At 56.6% G+C, this 25,380-nt stretch overlaps 7 protein-coding genes across 7 annotated transcripts; 1 reads left to right on the top strand and 6 right to left on the bottom strand.

Annotated features, from left to right (window-relative positions):
- Nucleotides 1-665: 665 nt before the first annotated feature.
- On the bottom strand, nt 666-1,368 carry B0H18DRAFT_1126492 (uncharacterized protein; the record flags this gene model as incomplete). The annotated part of the gene is made up of 4 exons (XM_048035163.1): nt 666-761; nt 816-963; nt 1,012-1,100; nt 1,165-1,368. 4 exons carry the CDS (start codon nt 1,366-1,368, stop codon nt 666-668), a joined length of 537 nt encoding a protein of 178 aa, XP_047885858.1.
- An 835-nt stretch (nt 1,369-2,203) lies between these two features.
- Nucleotides 2,204-3,317, bottom strand: B0H18DRAFT_1097467 (ribosomal protein L13 domain-containing protein; the record flags this gene model as incomplete). The annotated part of the gene is made up of 5 exons (XM_048032482.1): nt 3,235-3,317; nt 2,811-2,976; nt 2,498-2,677; nt 2,338-2,412; nt 2,204-2,284 (listed from the first exon to the last, which is right to left on the bottom strand). Exons 1-5 carry the CDS (start codon nt 3,255-3,257, stop codon nt 2,204-2,206), a joined length of 525 nt encoding a protein of 174 aa, XP_047885859.1. The 5' UTR covers nt 3,258-3,317.
- A 6,883-nt stretch (nt 3,318-10,200) lies between these two features.
- B0H18DRAFT_1153679 (uncharacterized protein) lies at nt 10,201-12,118 on the bottom strand. Its single transcript, XM_048035750.1, has 4 exons — nt 11,629-12,118; nt 10,835-11,563; nt 10,714-10,782; nt 10,201-10,648 (listed from the first exon to the last, which is right to left on the bottom strand). Exons 1-4 carry the CDS (start codon nt 12,029-12,031, stop codon nt 10,329-10,331), a joined length of 1,521 nt encoding a protein of 506 aa, XP_047885860.1. The 5' UTR covers nt 12,032-12,118; the 3' UTR covers nt 10,201-10,328.
- Nucleotides 12,119-12,474: 356 nt separating this feature from the next.
- B0H18DRAFT_1050315 (uncharacterized protein) lies at nt 12,475-13,688 on the bottom strand. The gene is made up of 6 exons (XM_048030933.1): nt 13,581-13,688; nt 13,368-13,529; nt 13,230-13,305; nt 13,065-13,169; nt 12,822-13,012; nt 12,475-12,759 (listed from the first exon to the last, which is right to left on the bottom strand). Exons 1-6 carry the CDS (start codon nt 13,680-13,682, stop codon nt 12,526-12,528), a joined length of 870 nt encoding a protein of 289 aa, XP_047885861.1. The 5' UTR covers nt 13,683-13,688; the 3' UTR covers nt 12,475-12,525.
- A 4,838-nt stretch (nt 13,689-18,526) lies between these two features.
- On the top strand, nt 18,527-18,937 carry B0H18DRAFT_888702 (uncharacterized protein; the record flags this gene model as incomplete). Its single annotated transcript, XM_048041240.1, has 2 exons — nt 18,527-18,783; nt 18,841-18,937. Coding segments are annotated over 2 exons (354 nt in total), but the record flags the coding sequence as incomplete, so codon positions are not given.
- A 2,886-nt stretch (nt 18,938-21,823) lies between these two features.
- Nucleotides 21,824-22,796, bottom strand: B0H18DRAFT_1050332 (uncharacterized protein). Its single transcript, XM_048030934.1, has 3 exons — nt 22,225-22,796; nt 21,992-22,170; nt 21,824-21,934 (listed from the first exon to the last, which is right to left on the bottom strand). Exons 1-2 carry the CDS (start codon nt 22,498-22,500, stop codon nt 22,108-22,110), a joined length of 339 nt encoding a protein of 112 aa, XP_047885863.1. The 5' UTR covers nt 22,501-22,796; the 3' UTR covers nt 21,824-21,934; nt 21,992-22,107.
- Nucleotides 22,797-23,036: 240 nt separating this feature from the next.
- On the bottom strand, nt 23,037-24,149 carry B0H18DRAFT_888697 (uncharacterized protein; the record flags this gene model as incomplete). The annotated part of the gene is made up of 1 exon (XM_048041238.1): nt 23,037-24,149. A coding segment is annotated over one exon (1,113 nt), but the record flags the coding sequence as incomplete, so codon positions are not given.
- Nucleotides 24,150-25,380: the final 1,231 nt, after the last annotated feature.

A 25,380-nucleotide genomic window follows, 5' to 3' on the forward strand; every position in this document is an offset into this window, starting at 1 on the left:
GCAACTCATTCCAACCGCGCGTCGTACTGCACTGCAGGCCCACGTCTCACTGGGCGATGCGTTTACGGACATCCCGCGGTCCGCACGACGTCCGACGCACACCAAAGACGACCACGTACGGCTCAAACGGTGCCACGACGCGATCCGCAGACGGGCAGGATCTCGCCAGCGCTCCCCGTGCCTCGCAGTACGCAGGGGAAGCCATGCAAGTACGCACAGCTCGAGTCACCTGCAGCGCGCGCCGGACCGCCGGACGCAGGAGACCATCGACGTACGCAGACTATCAACGGACGCAGACTATCGACGTACGCAGACGATCCTACAGACAATATCCGCTCCAGACCTACAGCCCCGCTCCCCAGGCTGACTCGCACACAATGCCTCGCGCGGACGTACAGCGCCGAGTGTCGCGTCCCGCCCGTTCGTCTCCACTCACCCGCAACGACCGCACAGGCAAACGTGCTCTCTCGCCCACACCCGCGTCGCAAGCCCAACCGGTCGTTTTCCGCTGCGGTCGACGCAGCCAAGGCGGCAGACGTTCGCGGTCGAGACAGCCAAGGCGGCAGACGTTCGCGGCCGGGCAAGCCAAGGCGGCGGGGGACATCTCTGGAAAACAATTCCCGACATCAGCAAGCTCCACGAGACAAAGTCGGGCGGACTGGACCTCACCTGCTCCCGCCGTCGCGCACCCCGACGACGGTGATCCCGTGCACGGCCACCCGCGCCGAGGTCGCGTCGCTGATCGTCGCGCTCGAGCCCGTCTGCAACACGCGGTTAGTGCTCCACCACCTAGCTCGTTGACAAGTGCGACTTACCGATGCCCCGTCGCTCTCCCAGCCCTCGCTTTTATGCCTCGCCGGCTCGGGGTGCTCATCAGCGCGATGACAGCCGCCCCGAGTCGCCGTCGCTTGTTCGGGCACCTCGCGCGCCATGTCCGCGGAAGCGAACGCGCGGATGGCAGCTCTGTCGGTACCTCAGACACACGCACGCACGCACGCCGCACGGACGGACACCGATCGGGCGGACGCCGTGGTGCTGCAAGATGCACCGTTCTTCGCGCCAGTGCTCGGAGGGCGCGGTTCTTCGGTGGAAGGTCCTGTCTGGCGAACGTTACCCGGTTACATCGGACGTCGTGGTATGCGGCTCTCTCCCCCGTGCACTCACCACCGACGTGCAGGCCGACGGTACGCGCGGATGGGCCTGGCGAGACTCCTGCAGCTCTCGCGCAGGCAGGGTCGACAGCGGGGGGCACACGTCTGGACGAGATGCGGTCGTGACGGGCTGGGCTTCTGGTCGGTCGGTCGAGGCATCGTACGAGAGGGTGCGTACGTCCTTCCATTCGTCAACACCCTGACGAGTTCGTTCCATTCAGTTAGCCGGCGAGGGACGTGCTCACCTCCGATTCCGCGGGAACTCTGTCTCCGAGTCGGCAGCCGAGTTCTGGCGACCTTCCCTCGTCGAACGTCGACCCACGCCAGCGAGCACCGTGTTCTGCAAGCGGTACGGCGGTGCAGGAACGCGTACGCCTCAGGCTGGACCGCGGACGCCGTTCAGTGCGCTGGACTGGGAGGTGAGTACTGACACGGCTGGGCATCGCTGTTCTGGTCGAATCGCCGAATGCATAGCGAGGTCGCGCGGGACGGCGTATGACCAGGACGCGCGCCGGGGCACTGGTGGGCTCGAGTGTAGGGGCCCGAACAGCGCTGCAGATCGGTGGCCTGGTACTCTGATGGTACGTCGGGAGTTCGGGGTCGTGCGATCAACGGGCGGAATCGGGCAGGGGCGCGGCGACGGACGCGCGTCGACGTCGGTGTCGGCGTGCAGAGGACGCGGGCCTCGCTGTCGGCGTATCGCTTCTCGCAGCGCAGCGCAAGCAAGCAACGACGACCGGCGAGTCGCGCGCGTTATACTGTCCCGCGTAGGTACAACGACATGTATGTAGCATCGTGAGCAATAGATATATTTGGCTTTGTACCACACCCTGGTATCGACGTGCCTACGATGGGCATGCAAGGATGCATGAGTTCGCTATGAAATGGAACACGACGACGTCCAGACGCGGCGCGTAACGCGTACAGCAACGTTCAAGACCTCGCACGGGCACGAAGAGCAGTAAAGCGTTACATGGAGTATCTCATGGCATCTGCGCATAGTAGAGTCTGAGCGCATGCGTAGGATACGGCAATCCATGCAATCACAACGTCTAGTAGCCGAGCTGTGTAAGGTTCTCGAAGGATGACGCGGTGCCAGCAACGGCTCTTTCACGCAGCTTGATCGCTGCGAGCTTGAAGGGAATGAGATGCATTGCATGATAACACACCTCGCAGAGACACGCACCTTGCGCTCGTGGAAGGCCTGAGCCTTGATCTTCCTCTTCTCCTCCAGACGGTCCACAACAGTGCCCTTGTAGCCCTAGCCAATCTCATGAGAGAGACGTGACAGCGCAGACACAAACACGTTAGCAGAGATGGAGGTCAACGGGGAACAGATCGTGTACCTTGACTGTCACGCAGTACTTGCGGCCAGGCTTCAATCGCAAGACCCTCAAGGCCTCGAGAACAACCATCCGCTTCTTGCGGTCGTGGGGAGGGGAGACACCGTCGAAGAGCTTGAGACGCTCAAGGGCTGCCGCGCCGCGGGCAGTCTTGTGGGGAACCATACCGCGGATTGCAGGGTACTGCAGGGGGCGCGGCGGTGGAAAGGGCCCGCCTCCCTCGGGTTCGCGATGTGGCATCTGTGAAGGAAGTTATGGTACCACCGCTGCATACATGCTATGAGCGCGATGCAGCCAGACGTATGATAATAATGACCTTGTTGCGGAAGAAGCTACCCGAAGTGTTGATCTCCTCGCAGCGTACAACGACAATCTTCTGGCCGTTGAGAACCTGCTTCGAGATAATCGAAGCCAGGCGACCAAGGAAATGGCCCTTGCCATCAATGACGACGGGGTCAGGAGAAGGTGGCCGCGCGTTATGTCTTCAGCACGAGAGCGTTTTCGAGATCGGGAAAATTTACCAACCTGCAGGTAAGAGGAACCGGCGCAAGTCGCGGTATCCATTCAGAGGGTGTTTGGGCAGTACAATGAATCTCTCACCTTCACGATTATGCAGCCGTATAGTCAGTCTACACAAGAAAGCGGGTGACTCGCCGCGTCGGGGCGTAGCAGAATCGGCGCTGTGGAATGGCGAGAAAGCTATGTTATAGAGATCATGTTCTTAGTCGACACCCACGAACCTGCCGATCGTTGCTCGAGTCATGATAATTCGTGAGCTTCACGGTTTGTTCATGAAGTGGGACTTCTTCACCTCCCAGATTGGTTGTTGCCGAGTACGCAAACCGACAGCGGTGTTGTTCTGGTACAGCCGTCAAGGACAGTGGTCCCCGATGCACACGAGCAGGTAGAGAGCGATGGTATGCTGAGACGAGTCCGAGCAATATATATAATCATGACACGTTAACGTCCGTGTGTTCTTTTGTAGTGTCCTCGTTGAGAACGAGCTTGTACGCGTCTGAGCCGACCTACAGCAAAGACGTTAGACCGTGCGCCGGCTAGGTCGTGCAAGCAGCGAAACATGTCTACTACTGGTCTACGTACGAGCACCGTAGGTCGCCGCACGAGAACATGGGTGTTGCGAGTCGTACTGAAGAACTACGAGCTTTCTGGTAAACAAAAACACACATGCCGAAGCTACACTCACCTATCGCCGTGCTCGATACATAGAGAGCGTGATTACCCAGTCAACTTCGCCGATGTCTGTGTCTTGGCTCTGCACACACAGCTCTGCACTCGCGGGTGTCGATGCATAATACAGGCTCGCTCTTTCGCCTCGTTCCATCCGTCGGATACTCGCTGCGGAGTCTGTTACTCATTTGCATGTCCTTCTGCGACATAAGTGAGTACAGCACCCCCTCTTTCGATTCCTCAGGCCACGCCGGGTCGCTGGGAATCGGGGAGGGACCGGTAGTTCGCCAAGGAAACCGGGCTTCGCAGACACGGCCAAAGCGGTGGAATAGCGAGTACCAACGTTTCTGTGATTATCACTCAGGTCCGTACGACGTATGCATCAGTATTCTCGACACGCGAGCACGAGTACACCGCGTCGCCGCTGTGAAATACGTTCTCGTGAATACTACGCGCACGGGAGCGCAATAGTCATGGCTCCGGACTGATTCAACCCGTACAAGATGACCGTCCACGAATCAGCCATTCACTTGACTGCTGCGATGTCGGGCACTCCGCATGCGGGCTCGACGACTCGGATACCTGAGCCGTTCGCCAATGAATCCGTTGATGCGCCCCGCTGTGTCCTCGACTACGTGACGTGATGCGTTCGAGGGTTGCATAGGCGGGAAAATAGGCCGATCAGCAGCCGTCCCAAACATGGTCTGTTGCAAGACATCCGAGGTGATCGTGCCCTCAGATCTCGAGCGAGCAGCACTGAAGTCCAGGCCATTTGCATATGGCATCATTCCCTTCCGGGTCGACAGCGAAGCGAGTCACGTCTTCTACGACGGCTCCGACAGTCGCGGAAAGCGGGGCCGAATGCTAGAAGCATCCCATGACCTGTGGTGTTGAGCAAAACCTAATCAATACCCTGCTTTACGCAAGGTACGAGCAGGTACGAGCAGCGAGTCAAACAGATCGCAAGCCTCGAAACAAGAATATTGACGATTTTGATTCGTCTCATGCGGACAGTACAGCCCGCAATTCGAGGCAAACATCGCACCAGGCCTGTGATGATGCGACTGCCCGGCCTTCGACGACATGCAATCGGTAGTAGCCGGCGCCGGCACGTCAAACGAGAGATGGGACGTCCGAGACAAGAGCCGAAGACAGGGACACGATGTTGCCACGTATGAACGTCTCGGGACCAACGGGACGCACCCTTTCGCAAGGAAAAAGGGGGCTTCGACGGCGATTGTGAGGCGAGGACTGGCGCGAAGCAGCGTCAGGACGTGCAGATTGAATCGTCAGAGATGCAGTTACCCAGGCCCGCGATGAGATCAAGCTTCGCAAAATCACCGGAAGTGATCTGTACTCAGCGATCGCCGGTACATTCACCTTAGTGCCTGTCCGTGTCATCGACGCGACGGACGATGGAATGGTCATCCGCCGCGCTCGAGTATACACGACAAGCACCTATTCAGATGCGTCAATCGACGTGCAGATCGTAGGTCGGCATGCGTGCATCGAAATCGAGCATACAACGAGTGCATACCATTCATCGCGCACAATGAAGACACCTGGGCCGTCCCTGGCAGTGTCCCTCAAGGAACAGACTCGGATTCGATTGGTAGATCCAACGGCGGGTGGATCGCGACCACCTATCCGGTACGCAACTTCTCCTTCTGTCCTCTCAGCGCGATATGCGCGGCGCAGATGGGAAGCGAGGATGACAGGCACACGAACTCACAGTTTCACGACCCCTGACCAACGGCCCTTCAGTACGCGAGGCTCCGGTAGAGCATTTGATCGCGAGCAGTTTGACAGGATCTGTCGAGCCCGCAGACCGGCTGAGCGGGCGTATACGTACCATTAGCCCGCAAAGACGCTTCGCGAGAACGAAGAACTGGAAGGCCCGCTGACAGCATGTCCGGAAAGCAGAGAGCAGCTGCGTCCCAATTGTGCACTGCGAGGTCGCATTCGAAGCGCAGGGGCTGGGTAAAAGCGTCGACAGTACAGTCGCAGTTGGGCACGGCCGCCCGAACTGAGTATAGCCGTATACGTCGTTCAAGGGTGATGCAGCGGACAATACAGAGGCTGTGGCGCGCAGGTATCGAGGTCGACCAGAGAAATGTGTGCGAGATTGTGTTGCGGGCGCATATAACGCAGAGAAAATGAAGGAATCGAGTTCAGAGCGAGCGAGCAGGTGGACGAGTGGGACAGAGTGCATAACTGTGGCTGACATGCAACCCGCGCGTCGCGCCGACGCGGCAGCACCGTCAAAGTGACTGTGACCAAGTACATATGTGTTGAATATGTGCACTCGCGTCCCAAAAGCTGTTCGTCCATGTCCGCATGATATTGTGAGAGCTGGAACCACGACCTGCCAGACTCGGGCTGCTTGTGCTAGTGAGTGAGCGGAACCGGCGGAGTCCGGCGAGGTGTCGGACCAATACCGCGGCTACGTTAGCATTAATGCTACGCCCTCGTAGTGGCAATCTGCCACTCAGTTCAAGTCGGGCTACCCAATCAAGCCCGGACATTCTGAGTGAGAACCCCGAGTTTGATCGCCTACGTATAGACGAAGAGGAACTACTAGTATCTAAATCTGGCAAGTCTGACTAGAAATTTGATTGGATTTGTACGAACATTCATGCGACGGTAGATTGCACAAAAGAAGGCCCGCTGAGGCCAAGAGAAGAGCCGAGCAACGTACGAATCATACCGTGTGCCATTCGATCTGTCTGCTGCTGGTCCGCCGCCGTACTACAGTACTTGCTTGATTCGTCATTTGCCACTGATCGGATGCAATCTAACTTCCAGTCACCCTCGCGGCATTTCACCCGTCCGTCCATGTCCATCCGCACGATCTCTGCGCAATCATCGTCCCCGCCACCAAACACCGTATACCGAATAGACCGGTGGCGTCTGCGATTCGTGCCACCGCATTCCATATTGGGTAGGTAACATATTTGTATCATCGCACACCGAGCTCAGTGGACCATATAGCTCTCCGCCATGCACATGTCATTGATTGACCTGTCAAAGAATACATGTGAGTAAGTTTATTGAAGAAGGCCATGGAAAACATGAGGGATGGGCCTTACTGTGCGAATACCAGCCACCAGGAGCCTTGGGTCCGTCAACGTCGGATTGAGGGATAGCCATGGAAGATGGCTATATCAGGTAAGTTCCATTCATACACCACAACTCATCTTCAAGCTTCGAGTCCAGTTCTGCCGATCAGTCTGAATGTCATACTGAGTATAAGTAAGGGTGAACTTGAATTGATCTGAGCCTCAACAATGATCTTGAGTTACAATCACTGAAGTCGAAACCCAGGAAGTATGAACAGCTGAGTGACTGGCCATCTACTGCAGGGATGATGTCATGTCGGAGTTCCAAAAGAGGAATGAATGATCAGAGACAGGCAATTCCGAGTAGCAACCGAAGAGACTCTGCTCAGTGCATCCATTTGGGGCACTGTCTTGAGGCGAGCAGATGGCTTCGGTGAGTGCAAATATAATCTGACATGATTCTGGCACCATCACCGGAAGCGGACAGGAACCGAAGACTGACAGAGTTGTATAAAGACTGGGGTGCGAAGGGAATTGACGCACAACACCTCCCCAGCCCTTCGTTATGCTCCTCCTCCTTGCCGACGTGGACCTCTGCACGATGACTATCCAACACATGGTATGTACATCCATCTATATGACAGTCGAGCTCACCATTGGTCCCCGATCGCAATGATCTCCAGTCACCCACCTTAGCAAACATGCTTCGCCGACACGCGATCAGTCAGTGTAAGTCTCCTCGCTTTCTTGTCAGTATTTTCACTCACATTTGTTTTCTGCCCATGCAGCAGTATCTTGATGGTCCTCCGGCATCGGGACTCGAGCGACGCGAACAGTTCTGCGCAAGCTGCGAGGCCGATCATGAGTACCTTCCCGATATAGTAGCTACACTCAGACGCTCATGGTGCCGTTGTCTAGCCATACTACCCGTATCGACTCGTCCACATCATGAAGCCCCACGAATGTCTGTATGCTCACACAAACCCATAGCCGCGCTCTTCAAGACGCGGGAGAGTAGACGGAGGTACATAAGCATGTACGTGTCATCCGTATGGATAGGTACGTCGCCCGAAAACTTGCATGGACACTGCAGACTAAGGGAGACACAAGGATATGTTGCTGCACGAGCCGCGCTTGTGCCCTCTGCTACGCATTGGCTCGGGATGCCAGACTCAGCGGAGACACCTGCGACGTGTCCGTAGAACTTGAAAGCTTTCGCATCTGGATGGATATTAGTCCCTCGTGATAGCTCCGCTTTGACAGGTATGGGAGATGCCGCATGCAAAGTGTCAGCGAATCACTGACCGTTATGGATAGATGGATGCTCGTCGCGTCGAGTCAAGCATTTCGGGAACCAATCTATTGTCCACCTGTGGACTTGGCGTGTCGTGAGTATCTCGCCGTCCGTCGTGCTTCACTGTACTGATTATTCCGTGCTCAGCTACATTTACTCTGATTCCGTAGTCACGTTAGCTGCATCATCTCATTATGTACATCATCAGTCGCGAACTGAGCTCCTCCGTCCCGCGGATGTGATCATTGATTCTGCTAAATACGCCTTTCGGTGATGTTCCTCAGCTCCACTGGTCGGTGAGCTTCTTGTTCTCGTGGTAGCAATAAAGGCATAAAGGACAACAAGTCCTTCGTACCTTTCATGCCCCCGTAAGATGTGCTGCTTGTTCCGATTCACGAACGGCTTATCTCCCTGTGCTAAATGACATGGCACACACAGTGAGCAATTGAACACTCAATGCGTACTCATGCTCGCAGCCACGGCGATTCAGGCTATGCACTGGCACCGAATCTTCGAACTTCTGTACAAGACGGTGGGTATGTATCACATGTACTTATATACCTACAGTCGGCCTACCAACACTGCAACAGCCTCGTTCGACCGACCGTCTTCCACTGCACCCGGGACAGCAATGTATATACAGAACAGCGTCCGGCGAGCGACGTATAACAGCCATGCGGAAAGGTACGTACCGAGCGGCGCGATCCCTGTAGTCGACATACTGACACACCCTTTGCAGCACCGCGCAAGCACACGTCTCGCTCTCTTCCACATCACATCCCGCTCGTTGTTGTCCCGCCCTGGTCAGATTGTGTCCCTGTAAGGCAATATATATACAGATCTTCTTCCGGCGAGCGGGGTCATGACGATGGTGCGTAGACAGCAAGGTCTGCACGTGTGATTGACGAATGATATTCCACTGTGCAGGAACATCGCCACTGAGTTTCGCGTGTCGAGTAACGGGAAGCAGCGCGTCAGCGCTGCGTGGACTGGGTGATCGATTTGGATGTTTCCCGCTGCACTGATGTCGGCCATACACACCGCTGTAGGAAGAGCATGGCCCTGTTTGACAATGTATGTATGTATCGACGCCCCGCAAGCGGCGTGGTCATGAAGGTGAGTAGACCGCAACATCCCGGCGGGAGCCTGCCGACAGCGACTGACGTTCCACTGGACAGGCGCCATGTGTTCCCATCAGCGCTGCCGCCCGACTTGCTTGTGGTCAATCTTCGCAATACGCTCGCGATGGCTGTCTTGCCCCGGTCAGTGGTTTTTGGTCTCTGATGTTCATTCATACTGACCGTCGACACTGAGGTCAGTATGTCCTTCGCGCGGAACCTCGGGAGCTGCGGCGGTGTATGGACAGCTCGCCGTCCGGCGAGCTCTATGTCCCGCGATCGACTTTGTGCGTGGGCCGGCTGGACGTGAGTTATCGAGGTCCGGTGACTAATGTATGGGGTGCGTCGTTGATCAACTCTACATGCTGACTTTGCGGTGGCTGGAACAGCGATGTATGTATATATCGACGTCCCGCCACTCGGAGCAAGAACCTGGACTGTGCGAGAGGCATGTCGTCCATCAAGCATGAAGACCAAGTGACTGATGCGACGTCTCGTGTCGCCTCTGACATGCGCGTACAGGATCGGGCTGCACAGTGCGCGAGTCCTCTCCGACTCGTCTGTCCCGAGTCCTCGGGCTCGTCGTGAACGTCGATGTATGTGTAGAAGCGGGCGATCCTGAGCGGTGAGCAGTCAGTCTGCTCTTCTGGTTGACCGACACTGACTTGGCGAGTATCCGAGTGCGACGGCCCGGCGCAACAGCAGCGTCCCGTAGCCCGCGGGCGTGTTCATATGCCGACGTAGCACTCAAGGCGTAACAACGGCTGTCCGTCTGCCGTCCACCGATGCTGGAGTGCCTCTCATAGGTGGACGCGCTCGGCTTGTATGGTGAGTTGCGCGTCGCGCGTGTGCATGCCGTGTTCGTCGACCGGGAGTCGGGGGTAAATGATTCCATTGACTCTCTGTATGTACACGCAGCGACCGACGTACGACGAGGGACACGCACCTGGGGATGCCATTGGGCGGGGGGAGGGGCTATGTGTTGCAGCGCGCGAGGCAGAGAGGGGGCTTCTTTTTTTTGTCATCAGCATGTACATACCGGGACCCGTTTGTGCGTGCCACGAAAAGTTTTGACCACCCATAATACGCGAGCTCCCTGCGGGGAGGGGAAACTATGGCCGAAAAAAGGACGTTTTTTGGACTTGTGGCACCAGTTGCGTTTCGCCCTCAGCCAATCACTGCGCCCGCACGTAACCTCCCCACGCCCGCCGTGCGACGATCCCCGCCCCGCACCCACGCCGCACTCGCACGCACCGTATCCGGCTCTTTGCCCACGGCGTCTCGTCATCAGAAGGTGGCCTCGGCGATGTCGATGGCCCATCCGCAGACAATTCCGGAGAGGGCGCCTCAGACACTGGTGACCGCGCGGGACTGGGTTCGGTAGCCGAAGCGCCAGACGAAGGTGGCTCAGGGTCTGGCGCCATGATTGAGCTCATCATTGCCCGCTCAATCTTTGTTGGAAGAGGTGTACCAGGTGGTGGCTGAGACTCTTCAGCTGGTGGTACAGAGCCATTGTTATCTATACTAGCGCTAGGCACGGAGTGCCGTGAGGTAACTCACTTTGAACTGAGTCACCATTGCTCTCCCCAACTTTGTGCTCGCCGGCGGATGTCGAAGACTGTAATTGACCTGACAGACAGACGTCATCAGTTGTGCTTTCGGTGCGCATTGCACCACGTACCCGCAGCATCCTTCACACCATCCTTCGCGACTTCAATTCTCCCAGACGTCGCTCCATCCAGCTGCGCACTCACTTCCGCACTCTTCACAGCCTGCTGCAACGGGACCTTCGGACGTCCGAGCAGAGGTATCCGCAGCGTGAAACGGCTCGTCGACGGGTTCAAGTCGGACATGGAAGGCTTGCGCCCCATCGATAGGTCATCCTGAGGCTGCACCTGCGCATGCAACATCTCCATGGGCGGGCTGTCTGTGGCAAGTCTCGCCCGAGGGACTTCCTCGTCGACTGACATGAGGGAAGGAGACGCGCCGATGCCGGAAGCGGAAATCGTCGGCAGTCCCGGGGAGGATGGACTAGGCGTAGCCTGTGACGCCTGAACAGGCGGCCGGGGCATTGTAATGGATTGCGGTCGGGCTGTGTCGGATTCCGCACTCGGGTCCTTCTGTCCGCCTTGACTCGAGACGGGCTCCGTTCTCGGTTGTTCATTGACCTTATCAAGGTCGAGTTTGAGAGCATCTTCCGCGGTCGGCCTGCTTTGCGTTTCCTCACTTCTCACTGTGTCTTTTCCTCTAGCGCGAGACAAGGATCCGAACCACGACGAACGAGTTGACAGTTGCTTCGGCTCGCGCTCGGAGCTTGGAAACGGCACCGCCTCTGTGGACACTGCAGCCGTTTCCGTTGATAGTCCGGTTGTCGGTGGTGGCGATGTCAACGCGTCAGAGGGTGCTGTAGCTATCCAATCATGCCGATCAGAACCGAGGACTTGTATAGCGAGCATGCACGTTGCCATTACTTACGACTGTCTGCGTCGTCTATGGGCAAAATTTGTACAGCCTCTTCCTCAGGTGGTGGGATCAACGCTGGACTAAGATGTTGCGCAGCCGCGGACTGAGTTCGGGTGCGTTTGCGGTCCACATCGCCCTCCCCGATATCTGTTTCTCTCCCAGCTGTAGAGGTCGATGACAAGCGCTCCCGCTTCTTCGACATGATACTCGACGAGCTCGAGTTGTCGTCCAGCGCATGGGCGGGTAGCTGGTCAATTGCGGAGCGCAGCTTCGAACCTTGCTCGGGCTGCGCGTAGACTAGCGAAATACTGGCTGGCTGCTGGCTCTTTGTCGCGGAGATGGTTCGTCGCCAGCGAGGAGGATGTGTTGAATGTGATGAACGACGACTAGAAGGACTGGATGGGCTCGCGGACATGGAGGTCGCGGATGAGCAGCGACCGGCGATGTTCAGAGACTGACGTATTCGGGATTATAACACGTTGGCAGATAAGATAAGATTGGCGCCATGTCTTAACCTCAGAATGATCTCGCTCGACGGGAAGGAGTAAGAGGAGGAGGAGGAGGGGGAGAGGGGGGAGCGGAGGGGAGAGGGAGGAGGGGAGGGAGAAGGGAGGGGAGGAGCGGGAGCGGGAGAAAAGGAGCGGGACTGAGATGAGTTCTAACACAGTTGTCGAATAAATACTGCCAGACATTCATCACCATCGTCTTGTCATGGCTCAGTTACCGAGTCCCGGTGATGATAAGTTCTGGCAATGTTTCTAGACTATTAAGCCAAGTCAGAAACACCTCCGACCACACCTTCGCAAGTACAGCTCCGAGTCTCTTATTGATGCTCGCAGACCCAATATATCAATGATAACATAACAACCCGCAAGACTATCTACCCTCAGGCCCTCACCGTCATAGAGGCTATACTGGGGATATTTCACTCTCACCCGCAGAAGACGAGCTCTGTAACAGCGCAGGATGATTCGTCGTCAAGTGAGTACCAAAATCTTTCTCGGTGCTGTGAAACGTCGCCGGCGCAAAGACGACCGACTCCAAAGGTGCGCTATCCGATCCACCGCTCGTAGAATTCGACCGCCTGCTCAGGCCGATGCGGATGAAGATAGTATTGAAAATGACAGATATGAGTGCCGGTATCTGAGAATAGTGAAGTTATAATGCGGTAGGACACAAATTTGAACAGACGGGAATACACTTACGAAGCTGTTGATGACATATTCGACCTGGAGAGCGTGTATGGCGGTCACCAGCGCAACGATGAGGATGGCCGTGTACAACGCTCCAGATTCGACGACCACTAGTATGACGGGCCAGAGACTGCCGTGACCCCGTTTGACGCCGCTTTTCCTGGCGTGGCGCTCCACAGTCCAGATCTTGTATGCAAGGAGAGCTATAGATAGATCAATATCCGACGTGCGCTCTGAGAAGCAAGACATGTGTACCGGTTGCAGAACCGTTCGCGACGAAGGTGAAGATATAGATTAGGAGGCCACGCTCGCCGTTGATGACCCCGCTCGCGAACATATACAAGATGTACATCATACTCCCTACACGAACATAGGATTAGCTGAGCACAGCGCAAACACAGACGTGCACTGATGACATACCCAGACCACCTACCCATGCAATGCACGGTAGCACAATGACCCACCAGGTCTGCCAGACAACGTAACAGCGGTATATCTACACAAGTAAGGGTCATTCAGTGGTTGCGCTGGATCGACGCGCGAACACTTGTGACTCACCACAACAGCATCACCTATGAGTGTCTGTAGTCCGTAAATCGCGTTGTCTGTAAGAGACACCGGGGTAGAGAACGTAGAGAGGTATTTCTGCGGTCCGAGCTGCCCTTCATCGATGTGGTCGACGAATGCTGTGACCGTAAGGTTGATGTCGATGCATAGTCGCTATATTGCAATATCAGCACGAGCACGAAGAGTAGTATAGAACAGACTGACGACGGTTGGTAAGGCCCACAACAGGAACGCGGTCGCGAGCATGATATGACTTCCCCGCAGGCCGCGCTGTACCCCGAGTATCCACACTGTCATGCCGAACATGCAGCACGAGAAGCCTACGAGGGGTCATCGATTTGTCGGCGTCGGCGTCCGAACCACACTTCAATGTGTTCGCGAAGGAGAACTCACCATAGATGAGCGACTGCAGAGCGATCGAAGTGATGGGCGTCCTCGCATTTGTGCCTGCGATGTAGACGGGCATGTTCAGTATTGTGCCGCGCGCACAGGTGAAAAGGGAAACAGAGTTGGGAGGTGAAAGCCGCGCCGATGAGTTGTCAAGCGGTCACATATATGTCTGAGGAGCATTTGACAAGGTTCGAGAGACGCATTGTCGGACGCAGAGGACCCGGGGGGACTTGCGAGATCGTCTCAGTGCCGAAGCTTCTGATCAACAGAGGAGGCATATGGAGGCATTGATTCTGTCAGAGAGATCGCGGCCTGACGACAACGGAGCCGAGCGTGCGATCGATCAGGAGTACATTAGTATGCGGTGGCGTCCCATGACGCATTCTTCGGGCCAGTTGCATCAGTACCTACTATTAATGCACTACTGGCAGCCCGTGAGACGTTGGGATTGCGTTGAGACGTCAAACGCTCTATTGCATGCTCCTATTGATGACATGCCAGTGTCAGAGATTATTCACAACAGTTAAGTGAAGTGCATACGGACCACGGTCACTGCGCAGCCGGAAGATTGAAGAAATCAGTCGAGGTTACTTATCAGAGTGCCTTTCGGAGCATCAATGGAAGCCTGATGCCAGTCTCCTCTCCTTCCGCTTGACATTGTACAGTGAAGGGACACGGGGCCCCCTACCTCCCGAAGACGGCTGGAGAGGAGACTCCTTTGATGCATGAGCAGTTACTAGACGGAATGTCAGCATCGTATCACTCAGTCAGCGTCTCCAGCACAATCTATCTGTGGCCGAGAAGAGGCCCTGAGGGTACGTTGAGGTGGAAGTCGGGGCCACTGGATGTCGATGTCCAGACTCTTGACAGAAAGTTCTATCATGCCATGTTCACCGCTATGATCGCCGGGGAACGCCGTCTAGGCACTGCATTGCTCTCTGCTCAAGCGTGGGGAACACCCTGTGATGGAGATTTGGGGCCCTTCTGCTCTGTGTCTGCGGAAAGTACTGGTTAGTGTTTCTTGTAACGCATGGGTGAAGAAGAGTGCCATATATACAGTACACGTCGCCTCACGTTCAACCTCCACACCGCTAGATGTGGCCGAGGCAGAGAAAAGCGCACCGAGTGGGAGAGGTGAATAGGCTCAACGGATCGGCCTCGATTGACTGTTCAACGAGTGTCTTGGGTGTGTCCAACACATCCCGTATCTTGGATGGAGAACGACCTAACACAAACCTAGCACAAGTCCTCATCAGCATCTGTCAGGAAGTAGTGTGTGCTCTCGCCCTCCGTTTATAAACAGCTTCTGGCTTCTAGTAGATGAGCTCACATGTTTCGCATGGCAGCAATCTCGATGACAGCCCTTGCACTCACATGCTCACATGGGACATTTCATGCGGCAGAGTGACGACGTTCTGCTGAGGCTTGCAAACATAGCTTGCTGATATCTGAGCGCGTTCGGAACCGTATGTGACAAGAAAAGACAAGTACCAGCGATGCGCCCGGTGCGCGGTGAGAGGACTCGGAGCGGGCGCCAAATATCACGAAGTTCATATGTGCCAGCATCTTACGTAATACACGTACCGTTTCCACTGCTCGCTTCGGCCGCCTAAACGCTGCGAGTTCTCACTGGCAGATTGTTCTCAGGTGCTAAAGTTTAGACTCATCTACGCCTGGATCGCGCGTGGATGACCCTCATATCGTCCACGTTAGAGGCTGCTGATTCTGCTCGCGGCACTCATCCATAAGGCTATTTCTCACTCGGAAGTATTTTATGACAGTATTTATCGTTGAAAAATACGGACGACGAGGGATTGACTTGTGACTCTGAGGCCCAAAGAACGAGCGTCGAGGTTGCAGCTTCAAAGAACGAGCGTCGAGGTTGCAGCTTCGAGGTTGCAGCTTCAGGTCACGTGACGTGTCACGGACGTGTCACGGACGTGTCTCGGAGGCGAGGTTCAGCTTCCTGTGGGCATGAGAGAGCAGCGAGCTCGAGCATCATGGTGCACAGGGCCAACGCCCTGTCCCTGTATATGCAGGCGCAGCCGACGAACCGGCGGCAGGCCACGGTGAGTGCACACACGGACCGGCATGTACGCTAACAGCGAGCACAGCGGTGGGCGGGTGAGGTGCTCTCGTTTTTGCGGCCGTTCCTCGCTTGCTGCCCACTGATCTACTAGTAGTGAGCAAGTAGTGACCTTCCCTCCATCCCTACTCCCCTCCTCGCCCGCTGTCTATAGTCGACGTCACCGCCCGCCTCGCAAAAGCGAGGACGCTCAGCGTCGACGGTACCGCCAAGGCGCAGAGACCATCGAGGATCTCAAGACGCCCGGCCTGCGTACATATCCAGGCCCCGGAGCACCCGCTCGAGAACAAATGGTGCGTGTTCATCCCGTGCGCTGCGCGCGCGCCCTGACCTCACACGCAGCACAATATTCCACGACACAAAGTCGACCGTCCCCTTCACGCCCGCCTCCGCCCACCCCGCACGACCGCTCCCCAGCGCGAGCGCGGACCCGCTACAGAACGCGACGCCCTTTGCTGCGCCCGAGAAGGACGAGTACGAGGCGGGCCTGACAGTGATCGGCGAGTTCGAGACGGTCGGGACGTTCTGCCGGTACTTCAACTGGCTCAAGCCGCCCTCGCGGCTGGAGCGCAACTCCAACTACCACACCTTCCAGTCGGGCATCAAGCCGATATAGGAGGACCCCGCGAATGCGCACGGCGGCAAGTAGGTGCTCACGATGAATAACAACCCGCAGCTGCTCGACCACTGCTGGAGCCGGCTCGCGATGGCGCTCGTCGGCGAGGACCTCGACAACGAGACGAGATCTGCGGCGCGGTCGTCAGCCTCCGGACCAAGGTTGACCACATCCCGCTCTGGGCGCGCGGCAGGGAGCACGCCGAAGGCATCAGCAGCATCGGCCGCAAGATAGGCCAAGCTCCTCGACGTCTCCGCGGCGGACGGCATCGGGCTCGAGTTCCAGGTGCGTGTCCATCCTCTCTGCGCGTGGTGATTCGCAGCCACAGAAACTCACACCTATTGTACTGCATGATAATGCGCAGACGTGTTGTTCATGCGCGAGCATACACCCTCACCTCGACACGATTCCCCTGCCTCCGTCATCCCACCTTGCTCCCCGTCCTCAGCGCTCCACTGACGAGCTCACCCGGCCCTCTCGCCCGCCCCCTCTCGCCCGCCCCCTCAAGTCACGCCGAACTTCGCATGGCGATCCTTGCCCATCGACTCGGCCGAGGCTACTGGTGTTTCCGCCTCGGCTCTTTACCGTTGCTCCGAGCCGAGTGCGCGAGCCGACGAGCGCGAACCCGTGGCATTTGAAGGACTTAGGAGGACGGCGAAGAAGGTCATGTAATGCTTTTCTATGTATACTACTTCGATACAACTATCATGTTCTGGATCAGGGACAGCTGAAGTGATTAGCCAGTCACCTGAGAAGCCTGTGACTGACTGTGACTAGTGCTGACTGATGCTGACTGATGCTGACTGATGCTGACTGATGCTGACTGATGCTGACTGATGCTGCTCAGCTGAATGACTAACATGCCATTGCAACAGTATTTAAGGAGGCATGAGTTAGAGGGACATTCAGTAGCACCCTACTATCCACTGAGCAGTAAGTCACTCTTACAGATATTCATATGAGTATACTGAGGTCAAGTACTAGCTTCATCACAGAGGTATACTCTCTGTCATGCTGATCCAATGGGTTATTGACATAGATGTTTAAAGTGACAGTCTCACCAATATGCCAAGGAAACAGAATACTGATGCTATGGAAGCATGTGGGTGTTTTCTTCATACTCATGTAATGGCCCATGGTAACCTGATTACATAGTGGCAACATACCTATCTGCCCCTGAAACTATCAGGATCATTGAGAGCATAAGTGCTGCTGACATCAAAGATTCCAATTCTCCTGTTATATGTCAGATCCTCAGGGAGATAGAGGCTATTCACCAGCCATCAGCCAAAGATGTAAGTCTTTATGAGTTTTCTATGATATATGTCCTCATGCTATAGCTTCAGCTGTCTGTACTGGTGCGCAGGAGTTTAGGCTTACTGCCCAAAGGCACTTCAGCATTCCTGGCTTGGGAAACCCTGAAAACACTACTGAAAGAGAGCCAGTCATCCAGTGGTGTAGTCCAGGCTAGCCATCATGAGAAGAGGACATTGGTATGTCTGGATCTCTCTAACACTGTACAACAGTTAAGGGTTTCAATTTCAGGTGCGCCAGATAGGCCTACTAGGCCACAGCAGTTATGGTCTAGCAGATCTGCTCAGGGCCAGCCCTCATGCCTATATCATTGCTGGTGGCATCAAGCTTAGATTGGTCATTCGCTCCCGCGACCAGGTCCCCCATCTTCCTCTGCACACCCACATGTCAGAATTCACCAATCCAAGACAACCCCATGCTGCCCTGGTTGGGCTGGCTAGTCCCCATGATTACCTTGAAATAGGGACTGAGGAATCAGTGATTATTTTATCTGGCAGTTCTCAAGGTGAGTCAGTATCATTTGGAGGTTTTACATGATTTACACTCATGAATACCCTAGCAGGATATGAGCTTGAGCTAATGTGCATCAGAGGTGTAGCACAACAAGCAGCACTCTCCACCCCTTTGTATGCATGGCTGCATCAAGTGGTTGAGAGTGCATGTAATGAACGCCGGAATGTCAGGGTATGTCTCAGTATGCTGTCAATTAGTATTGTTATTGATGAAAATTTCTTCTAGCCCAGTCATGGTGGACATATGGCCCAAGTTGGACTGAACCGTGGTCCCTGGCATGCCCGTGTGGTAGGCTGGGCCAAAAGCTATACCAGGAACCTGGATCCTTCCATACAGCAATGTCATGATGAAGATGTGATTGGGGCTGTTAGTCTGGTTTGGGCTATGATCAAGGCTGTGGTACCCTCAGAAGCCATCCAAGAAGTTGAGGCATCCCTGGAACAGGCTGAAATGCCCAGGATTGCCACAAGGAATGTGGCTGAAGGTAAGTTGTACACAATGATTTTCACCACAGACCAAAGGCTGATTTGGTATAATCTAGGCAGTGGCTATAAAATCACAGTTGGACAGCAAATATACTCCTTCCCTGCAGCTGAGCGTGGTCCACCAGAAGCATACATGAGTCGTGGATATATTGCGTGAGTGTTTCTCTCATATGATGTACCAAACATCCTGTGTCATAATCTGGCTGTAGGTGGTCACACATCGATAAAGCCTACTGCAAATTTGCATTCTCCCTCTGTGTGGCTAGGGAGCTTGTAACTACTAGTCAGTCTATTCTCAGCATACCCATTCATAGAAGTCACTCATCAATTGCAGGGTACAATGCCCTCCCTAGTGGTGGTGCCAATTTTGTGGATGTTGGCCTGCGGGTTGTCATCAAACAGGCTGCAGGTACACTGATTGGCTTTAAGGCAGACTATAGTCATGGCACAACATTGGCATATGGTGCTGTCAATCACTCTATTTCTATTGCCTTTTCAAGACCACTGGCACAGGCATGGAAGGATTCACTGTTGAATAAGGGGGTCACATCAGCACCTGGGGCAGGGGAGGGAAATCCTGATGTAGAATTGCCTCAATGAACTATTGTACAGTGTGTATATGCAGTACTTAGTCCATTGAATATCACCGCACAGGATGCATGTAGCCTGACATGGACGGCACGCTGCTACAGGCAGTACCCAGTGGTACTCACTTATCCATGTCGGTGCACATTGCACTTCATCCCATTAGCCCTTTGTGCCACCCTTTTACATGCTGCACGTTAGACCGAGCACATAGCGCAGCGCAACTAACTCGCCCTCGACGACGGCCACACCTCTGCCAAGACACGGTCGTGCTCTGGATGGCCCGAACTCATTGGCCTCTTCACAGACACGAGCTGGACGTGAGGCACATCGGCCTCTCACTCTTGCGTGGCTGCTGACTTAGGTCGGGCCAACGCGCGTCGTCAGCGAGCGTCGGCTAGGCTTCACACGTAGGCGCAATGCGGCTGGGGGATGAGGGCCATGCTTACGGGTTCTCCGCTGTCATGCTCGTTACCAATCGGATGCAGCGGACAAGTGGCTCCTCCGACACTCGCTACGACTCGAGAACTCACGCGTCGCTCGATGTAGTACGTCGGCACGACATCGTCGCGCGTGTTCTCTTCGCGCCCCGCGCTGGTCTACGCCGAACACCTCCATCGCGTCGTCTACCTCCGCCTCACGCGCCGCCTCCGCGTAGATGGCCTTGCACTCCTCCGCGCGCTGGTACCACACGCCCAGGCCGACCTTGATCATCCACTTCTCGAGCGGGATCGGCTCCGCCATGCCCTCGCCGTTGATCCCCCGTCCGAGCGACTCCGGGTTCCACCGCATGCCCAGCGGTCCGCCGCGCTCGCCACGAAGCAGGCGCGCGAGGTCGACGACGAGCTCGTGCGTGCGGTTGAGGCGCATGTTGCGGACGCGCCCGCCCATCGACGGGCCGTACTTACGGTCGTGCGGGTCGACGGTGGAGTAGAACGGCGTCCCGCGGGCGTACGCGCGCGAGAGCCGGGCGACGGTCGTCGTGAGCGGGCGCGTCTGCAGCGTCACACTCAGGAGCGGCCGCCAGAAGGCCGTCTCCGCCAGCGTCGGGAGGTACTCCGCGCGCACCTGCTGGACAGCAGCGTTGGCCGCGGCCGTGTTGCCCACCGAGTTGACGTCGACCTCGCCATCCTCGTCGAGCTTGAAGGCATCTTGCTGGCGAGTAGCCTGTCTCGGCGGCTGCGGGAGCGACACGTCCCGCGCAGGCTCAGGGCTGTGCCCGGGATCCTCACCTCCACCAGTATCTTCTCCTCGCGCACCCTCATGTCCGCCGCGAGGCCCTCCGACAGGATGCCCGCGCTCAGCTCTGACATCAGGACGCCCTCCCCGCGTGTTCTCCTCGCGCTGACCGCGCATCAGCACCGTCTGGCGCTCGGGCGTGTCCCACGAGGACACCGGGATCTGCCCACGCTGCCCGCCAGTCGACGCCGCCTGGGGGCCGAGCTGCGAGACCGCGGCCGCGAGCGAGGGCTCCGCCTGCGTGCCCGCGGGGTGCGTGATGACATCTGTGTTCGTGAGCACCTCCGCCGCGTCCAACTCCGCCTGGTCGCGCATGTACTTCCTCCGTGTGAACTGCTTGACACCCTCGCCATTGTCCGGGCGAGGGGATACCTCGTCCGACGCGGGGAGGTCGTCCCAGGGCTGCTTGGGCGTGCCGACGAGCGGGTGGTCCTCCGTCGGCTTCTTCGCGACTGCGGGATGGAACCCTGTCTCGGGCATGGAGGGCTCGAACCCGCTCGGATGGATGACGAGGCCCTCCAACCGCTTGCGCTTGCGCTCAACGTTGGACGACGGCACGACATCGCCGTCGGCGCCCTGCGACGGCTTGTGCGGGCGGGCCCACGTCGACCCGGGGGACGGCGCTGCTGGGTATGTCCGCTAGGGCGCTGCGGTAGGAGTAGCTCCGTCGCGCCCACTTGCTGACCTGTCAGAGGATCGCGCGCTGGCAAATGTGGTCAGCGTAGTTCGGGGCCGTGCATGTCAGGTCGTCTGAACTCACTGCGAGCTACCCTGGCGTGAGCAGTGACGAATCGACAATCGCCAATGGGCAATGACGCGGTGGCTACGAGATAGGTCAGTGTGAGTGAACGTCCTGCTCGTTTCGTACATGCTTACCCATGCGGGACGTTCACTGTGGCTGATACTTGATTGAATAATCAGCACACATGGCCCGGGGATGCTGGGATAGGATAGCACCCCCGTAAAGAGACGCCAGCGCCAGATCCGGCCACGTCGAAGGTCACATACCTATAGAAGCCTTCCGATGTAGATGGTATATCCAGAACGTCATGGACATCTACAGCTGACCCGAAACGTTGGTGAGGTACTGATGCTCATGGAAAGCGGGTGACACACCGATAAGAGCAGCGCGTACGGACCTGTCTGTCGTACCGGTGCCAAGTCTCGATGGGCGTGTTACCCAGTCCAGGACGAGGGACAGCCGACGGGGCAGCACCATGTTCGCGCCCTTTATGATTGGCTCTGTGTGTCGCGCACAGTCACCGCGAGGCCGAATCACTGCTCAAACCAGTGGAGACACTCACAGCGCGTGTCGCGAAGGCTGCGGGACCTCCAGAATATCATGGTCAGCCATGGCTTAGCGTACGAATCATCCAGAGCCACATACCGTTTTCACTCACCCGAAGAGGTCTCCATAGGTGCGTGGTACTGCGCTGTCGAGGAGGGAGGCCCGCTGGTGGAATCCGTGCAGAGAATGTTGCGCCCGAAATGCATGACACCGCCTTATGTCTCCTGGAAGTAGCTCAGTCTCACGTCGATGGCGTCGGTTATGCTGAGTAGGTAATCCTGCCGTTGCGAGTCAGTGATACACGTGAATAGTTCCGCAGAGGTAGTACGTACCCGCTCTTTGAACAGCTGTTCACAAGGTCCTTTGAGGCTCTCACCACCCTCCTCGACCATCCGCCGCTCGTTCAGCATTCCATCGACCACCGAGTCGACCGGGTCGATGTGTTCTGACAGCGGATCGCACATGTCTACAGCCTCGGGGCTCCGACACACTCTCCAGGTGTGTGCCGTAGTGCACCTCCTGGCTATGCGCGACCGAGCGGTCGACGCACGCGAACCAGTCATAGAACTGATGTGGCGCCTGGATCGGTTGCTTTGGATGTAAGGCATGGGCGGTGGCCGCACGACGGGGCGGTTATGCTGAACTGGGTGTGCCTGGGTGCGAACGAACGCAAGCCTGTTGCGTAGCACGGGAGTCGAGGGTCGCGAGGATGATCCTGGCTCGTCTACTGCGAACTTGACTGGAGGTCACATCAAGCATATAGACGCAGGCGCACCCGGACGTTTCGAGGATGTCGAGGCCATTTGGTTGGGGCCCTATACGGCCATACAGGGCAGAGGGGACGGTTTTGAAGGAGAAGAAGGCGAAACGGAAAGCAGGAGTGAACGTGCGCCACGGAAAAATGGTAGCCGCGGCGGAGCGCCCGTGGTGAGTCGGACGTGCGATGGACGGGTGATGGACGCGTCCTCGTGCTGCGAGACAGGACTGTTTTTTTTTTTTTTTTTTTGGAGGGCCATCATGGGTTCCGGCAGCCTGACAATCGGTCAGTCCCGGTGACCCGGCCTGCTAGCAGGTTTCCCCGCGCGCATAATTCCAGGGAGAAAATGCTTTTACGCACGGCGTGTATTCGCCAGTGTGGGGCTCGTCAACCATCGTCCCGTATGTCGAGACGCGTCGCGTCAATACCCACTAAAACCCTATTGTATGTAGTCCAGTCTTCCGGTAAGGCCAGCTCATCAAACAGTGTGCCATTCCACGTTCCCAGGACCTTGTCCTTTTTGACTGCGGACCGGCCGAATCGCCTGTGCGTCTGCACCATATCAAGATGTAGCCTTTCGTTCATGGCCCTAGTCCATCTGGCTCGGATTGCCTGACCGGTGTGTTCCCAGTCATCTTCGTCGGCGTGTCCGATAACTCTCTCACAACGCAGCTTCCAGATCAGGAAGGCGGACTCAGATATTAGGATCTTCCAAAATCGCTCTGCGTGTCTCCGTCGTTGTCCTCTCGCGCCAGTCCACCTTCGCAGGCACAGGCCCTGTATGTCACCCAGGCTCAGCTCTGGCCAAGTCAGTTGTTTCTTCTGCCAGAGTGCTTTCGCCATGCTCCATATTGTGGCCGACCCGATTGCCTCGCATTCGAGGAGGATGTGTCCTAGTGAGTCCAGCTGTCCACACGTTTGGCACCGGCTTCGTTCCTCATAGCCAGGTATATGCTCCCAATAACTCCCACACTTTTGTGCCCCATGGACGCTCTTCCACAGGAAGTCGCTGATCGGCTTTCTAATGTCAGGGCATCTCAGGCTCCGCCATATGTCTTCGTTTGCGATCAACTTCCCTTGCAGTGTGAGTACCCCGTCTCTAATATTTGCTAGACTTTGGATCGTCCGTCTGCGGGGCGCCACGCACTTACGGGCTATGATACCGCGGTACGCGAGCTTTTGCGTCAGTTTGTCTAGTCTCGCCCCCGACAGGTCGAAGGTCGGGTCAAGTTCCATGTTCACGGGGGTGGGCGCCGTTCCAGACCGACGCAGCGTTTTCGCCTCACGTCTTGCAAGCTCCAGCCTACGCATGTCTCCCACTCCGGTTGCTTGTCTGAAGGTTGTCACAGCACAGCGCTTGCGAAGGGTATTGACTAGTGCCTTCGCCGGTGCGTTGTTCGGCACGTCGATCCAGCCTCTGTCCTCCCATCGCGGCAGGTCACGGACGAGGTATTCGGACAGGCTGTTTGTCTCGCCTATAAAGTGCAGTGGTGTGTCAGGGGGGCGTCTTGTGCCGCCTTCAGGGCGGCCACTAGTTCACTCCATGGGCTCGCGTTCCTTCCACTTGATGGGTGGGCTCGGACCAGGGAGTTTCGCTCGCTGTTCCTCGCTACATATACGAAACCAATGTCTTCGCTCCCCTCTGCGTCAGGTGGTTCGGTGTTCTCGTCCTTCGGGGCGCCGAGGACTAGGATCGTCTGCGCTTCGTCTTCCACCACTCGTCCACGACGTTGTCTAATCGCTGGTGGGTTTGCTATATTCGGCATTGCCACGAATGCGCGGAAAGCTTCCGCTACTCCGCCCCTCAGCGTCAAAGAAGGGTCGAAAGTGGTCTGTCCGCCTTTCTCGATGGCCTTTCCGTTTTCTCCTGGCGTCTATGCGTGAGGGTGAGGCCATCCGGGGCAGTGTCCGTCCTCGGGTTCCATTTTTCGCTTAGGTGGCCGAGCAGCTTCCCGGCCGCCTCATAGCATCGCTCGGGATTATGACATCCGTGTATACGATTGGTCCGGCATTCCATGCATTCACACTCACTTGGACCGTCGCCGCCGTCGGTGAGGATGGTGACGTGTTGTGCCAATTTCACGAGGTCTGTTACCAGGCTCACGCCGTGTACATCTCGCAGACAGTTACTTAAAGGGGCATTATTCAGCCTTCGCAGCTGTTTGTCCGCGCCTATGTGGTACCAGGCGGGAAGGCCTGCCTTCACGTCATTGCTCAGGGTCACCGCCGCAAAGGAGACATTGTGTTGCTTTGCCACCTTCAGCATTCGCTTCAGGTAGTCGGGTAGGCGGGAGTTCGCGTGGCCCGCTGGGTGCCAGTCCTGGAGGAAGGTATTCACCTGCGCATTCCTCCGGATGGCTCCCGCATCTTTCGTAACACGGATGGCCATAACGGCGTCCACTACGAAAGCCCACCTGGGCCTCTCTGTACCGAGGGTAAGGTAGCGCTTGAGCCACATTATCTCAATGGCTTCGTTGCGTGATTTTAGGTCCAGAATGCCTAGGCCTCCATCTTCTATGGGAAGGTGTAGCGTGTCCTGGTTCACCGAAGGTATGGCATCTGAGCCCCAGACGAAGTTTCTAATTGTTTTACTTAGAGACTTTTCGACAGACTTTGGCATGCCCTGTACCGTTGTGAGGTATTGTGTTATTCCTCCCGGGCCCATTTGAATGATGTACCTTTTCCCTTTGAAGGACGGGTGACTCTGTCCCCATCTCTCGAGGAAAGTCTC

The sequence above is a fragment of the Fomitopsis serialis genome (genome assembly GCF_022376445.1).
Source record: "Fomitopsis serialis strain Sig1Antser10 chromosome Unknown B0H18scaffold_200, whole genome shotgun sequence".
In the NCBI taxonomy this organism is placed as follows: domain Eukaryota; kingdom Fungi; phylum Basidiomycota; class Agaricomycetes; order Polyporales; family Fomitopsidaceae; genus Fomitopsis; species Fomitopsis serialis.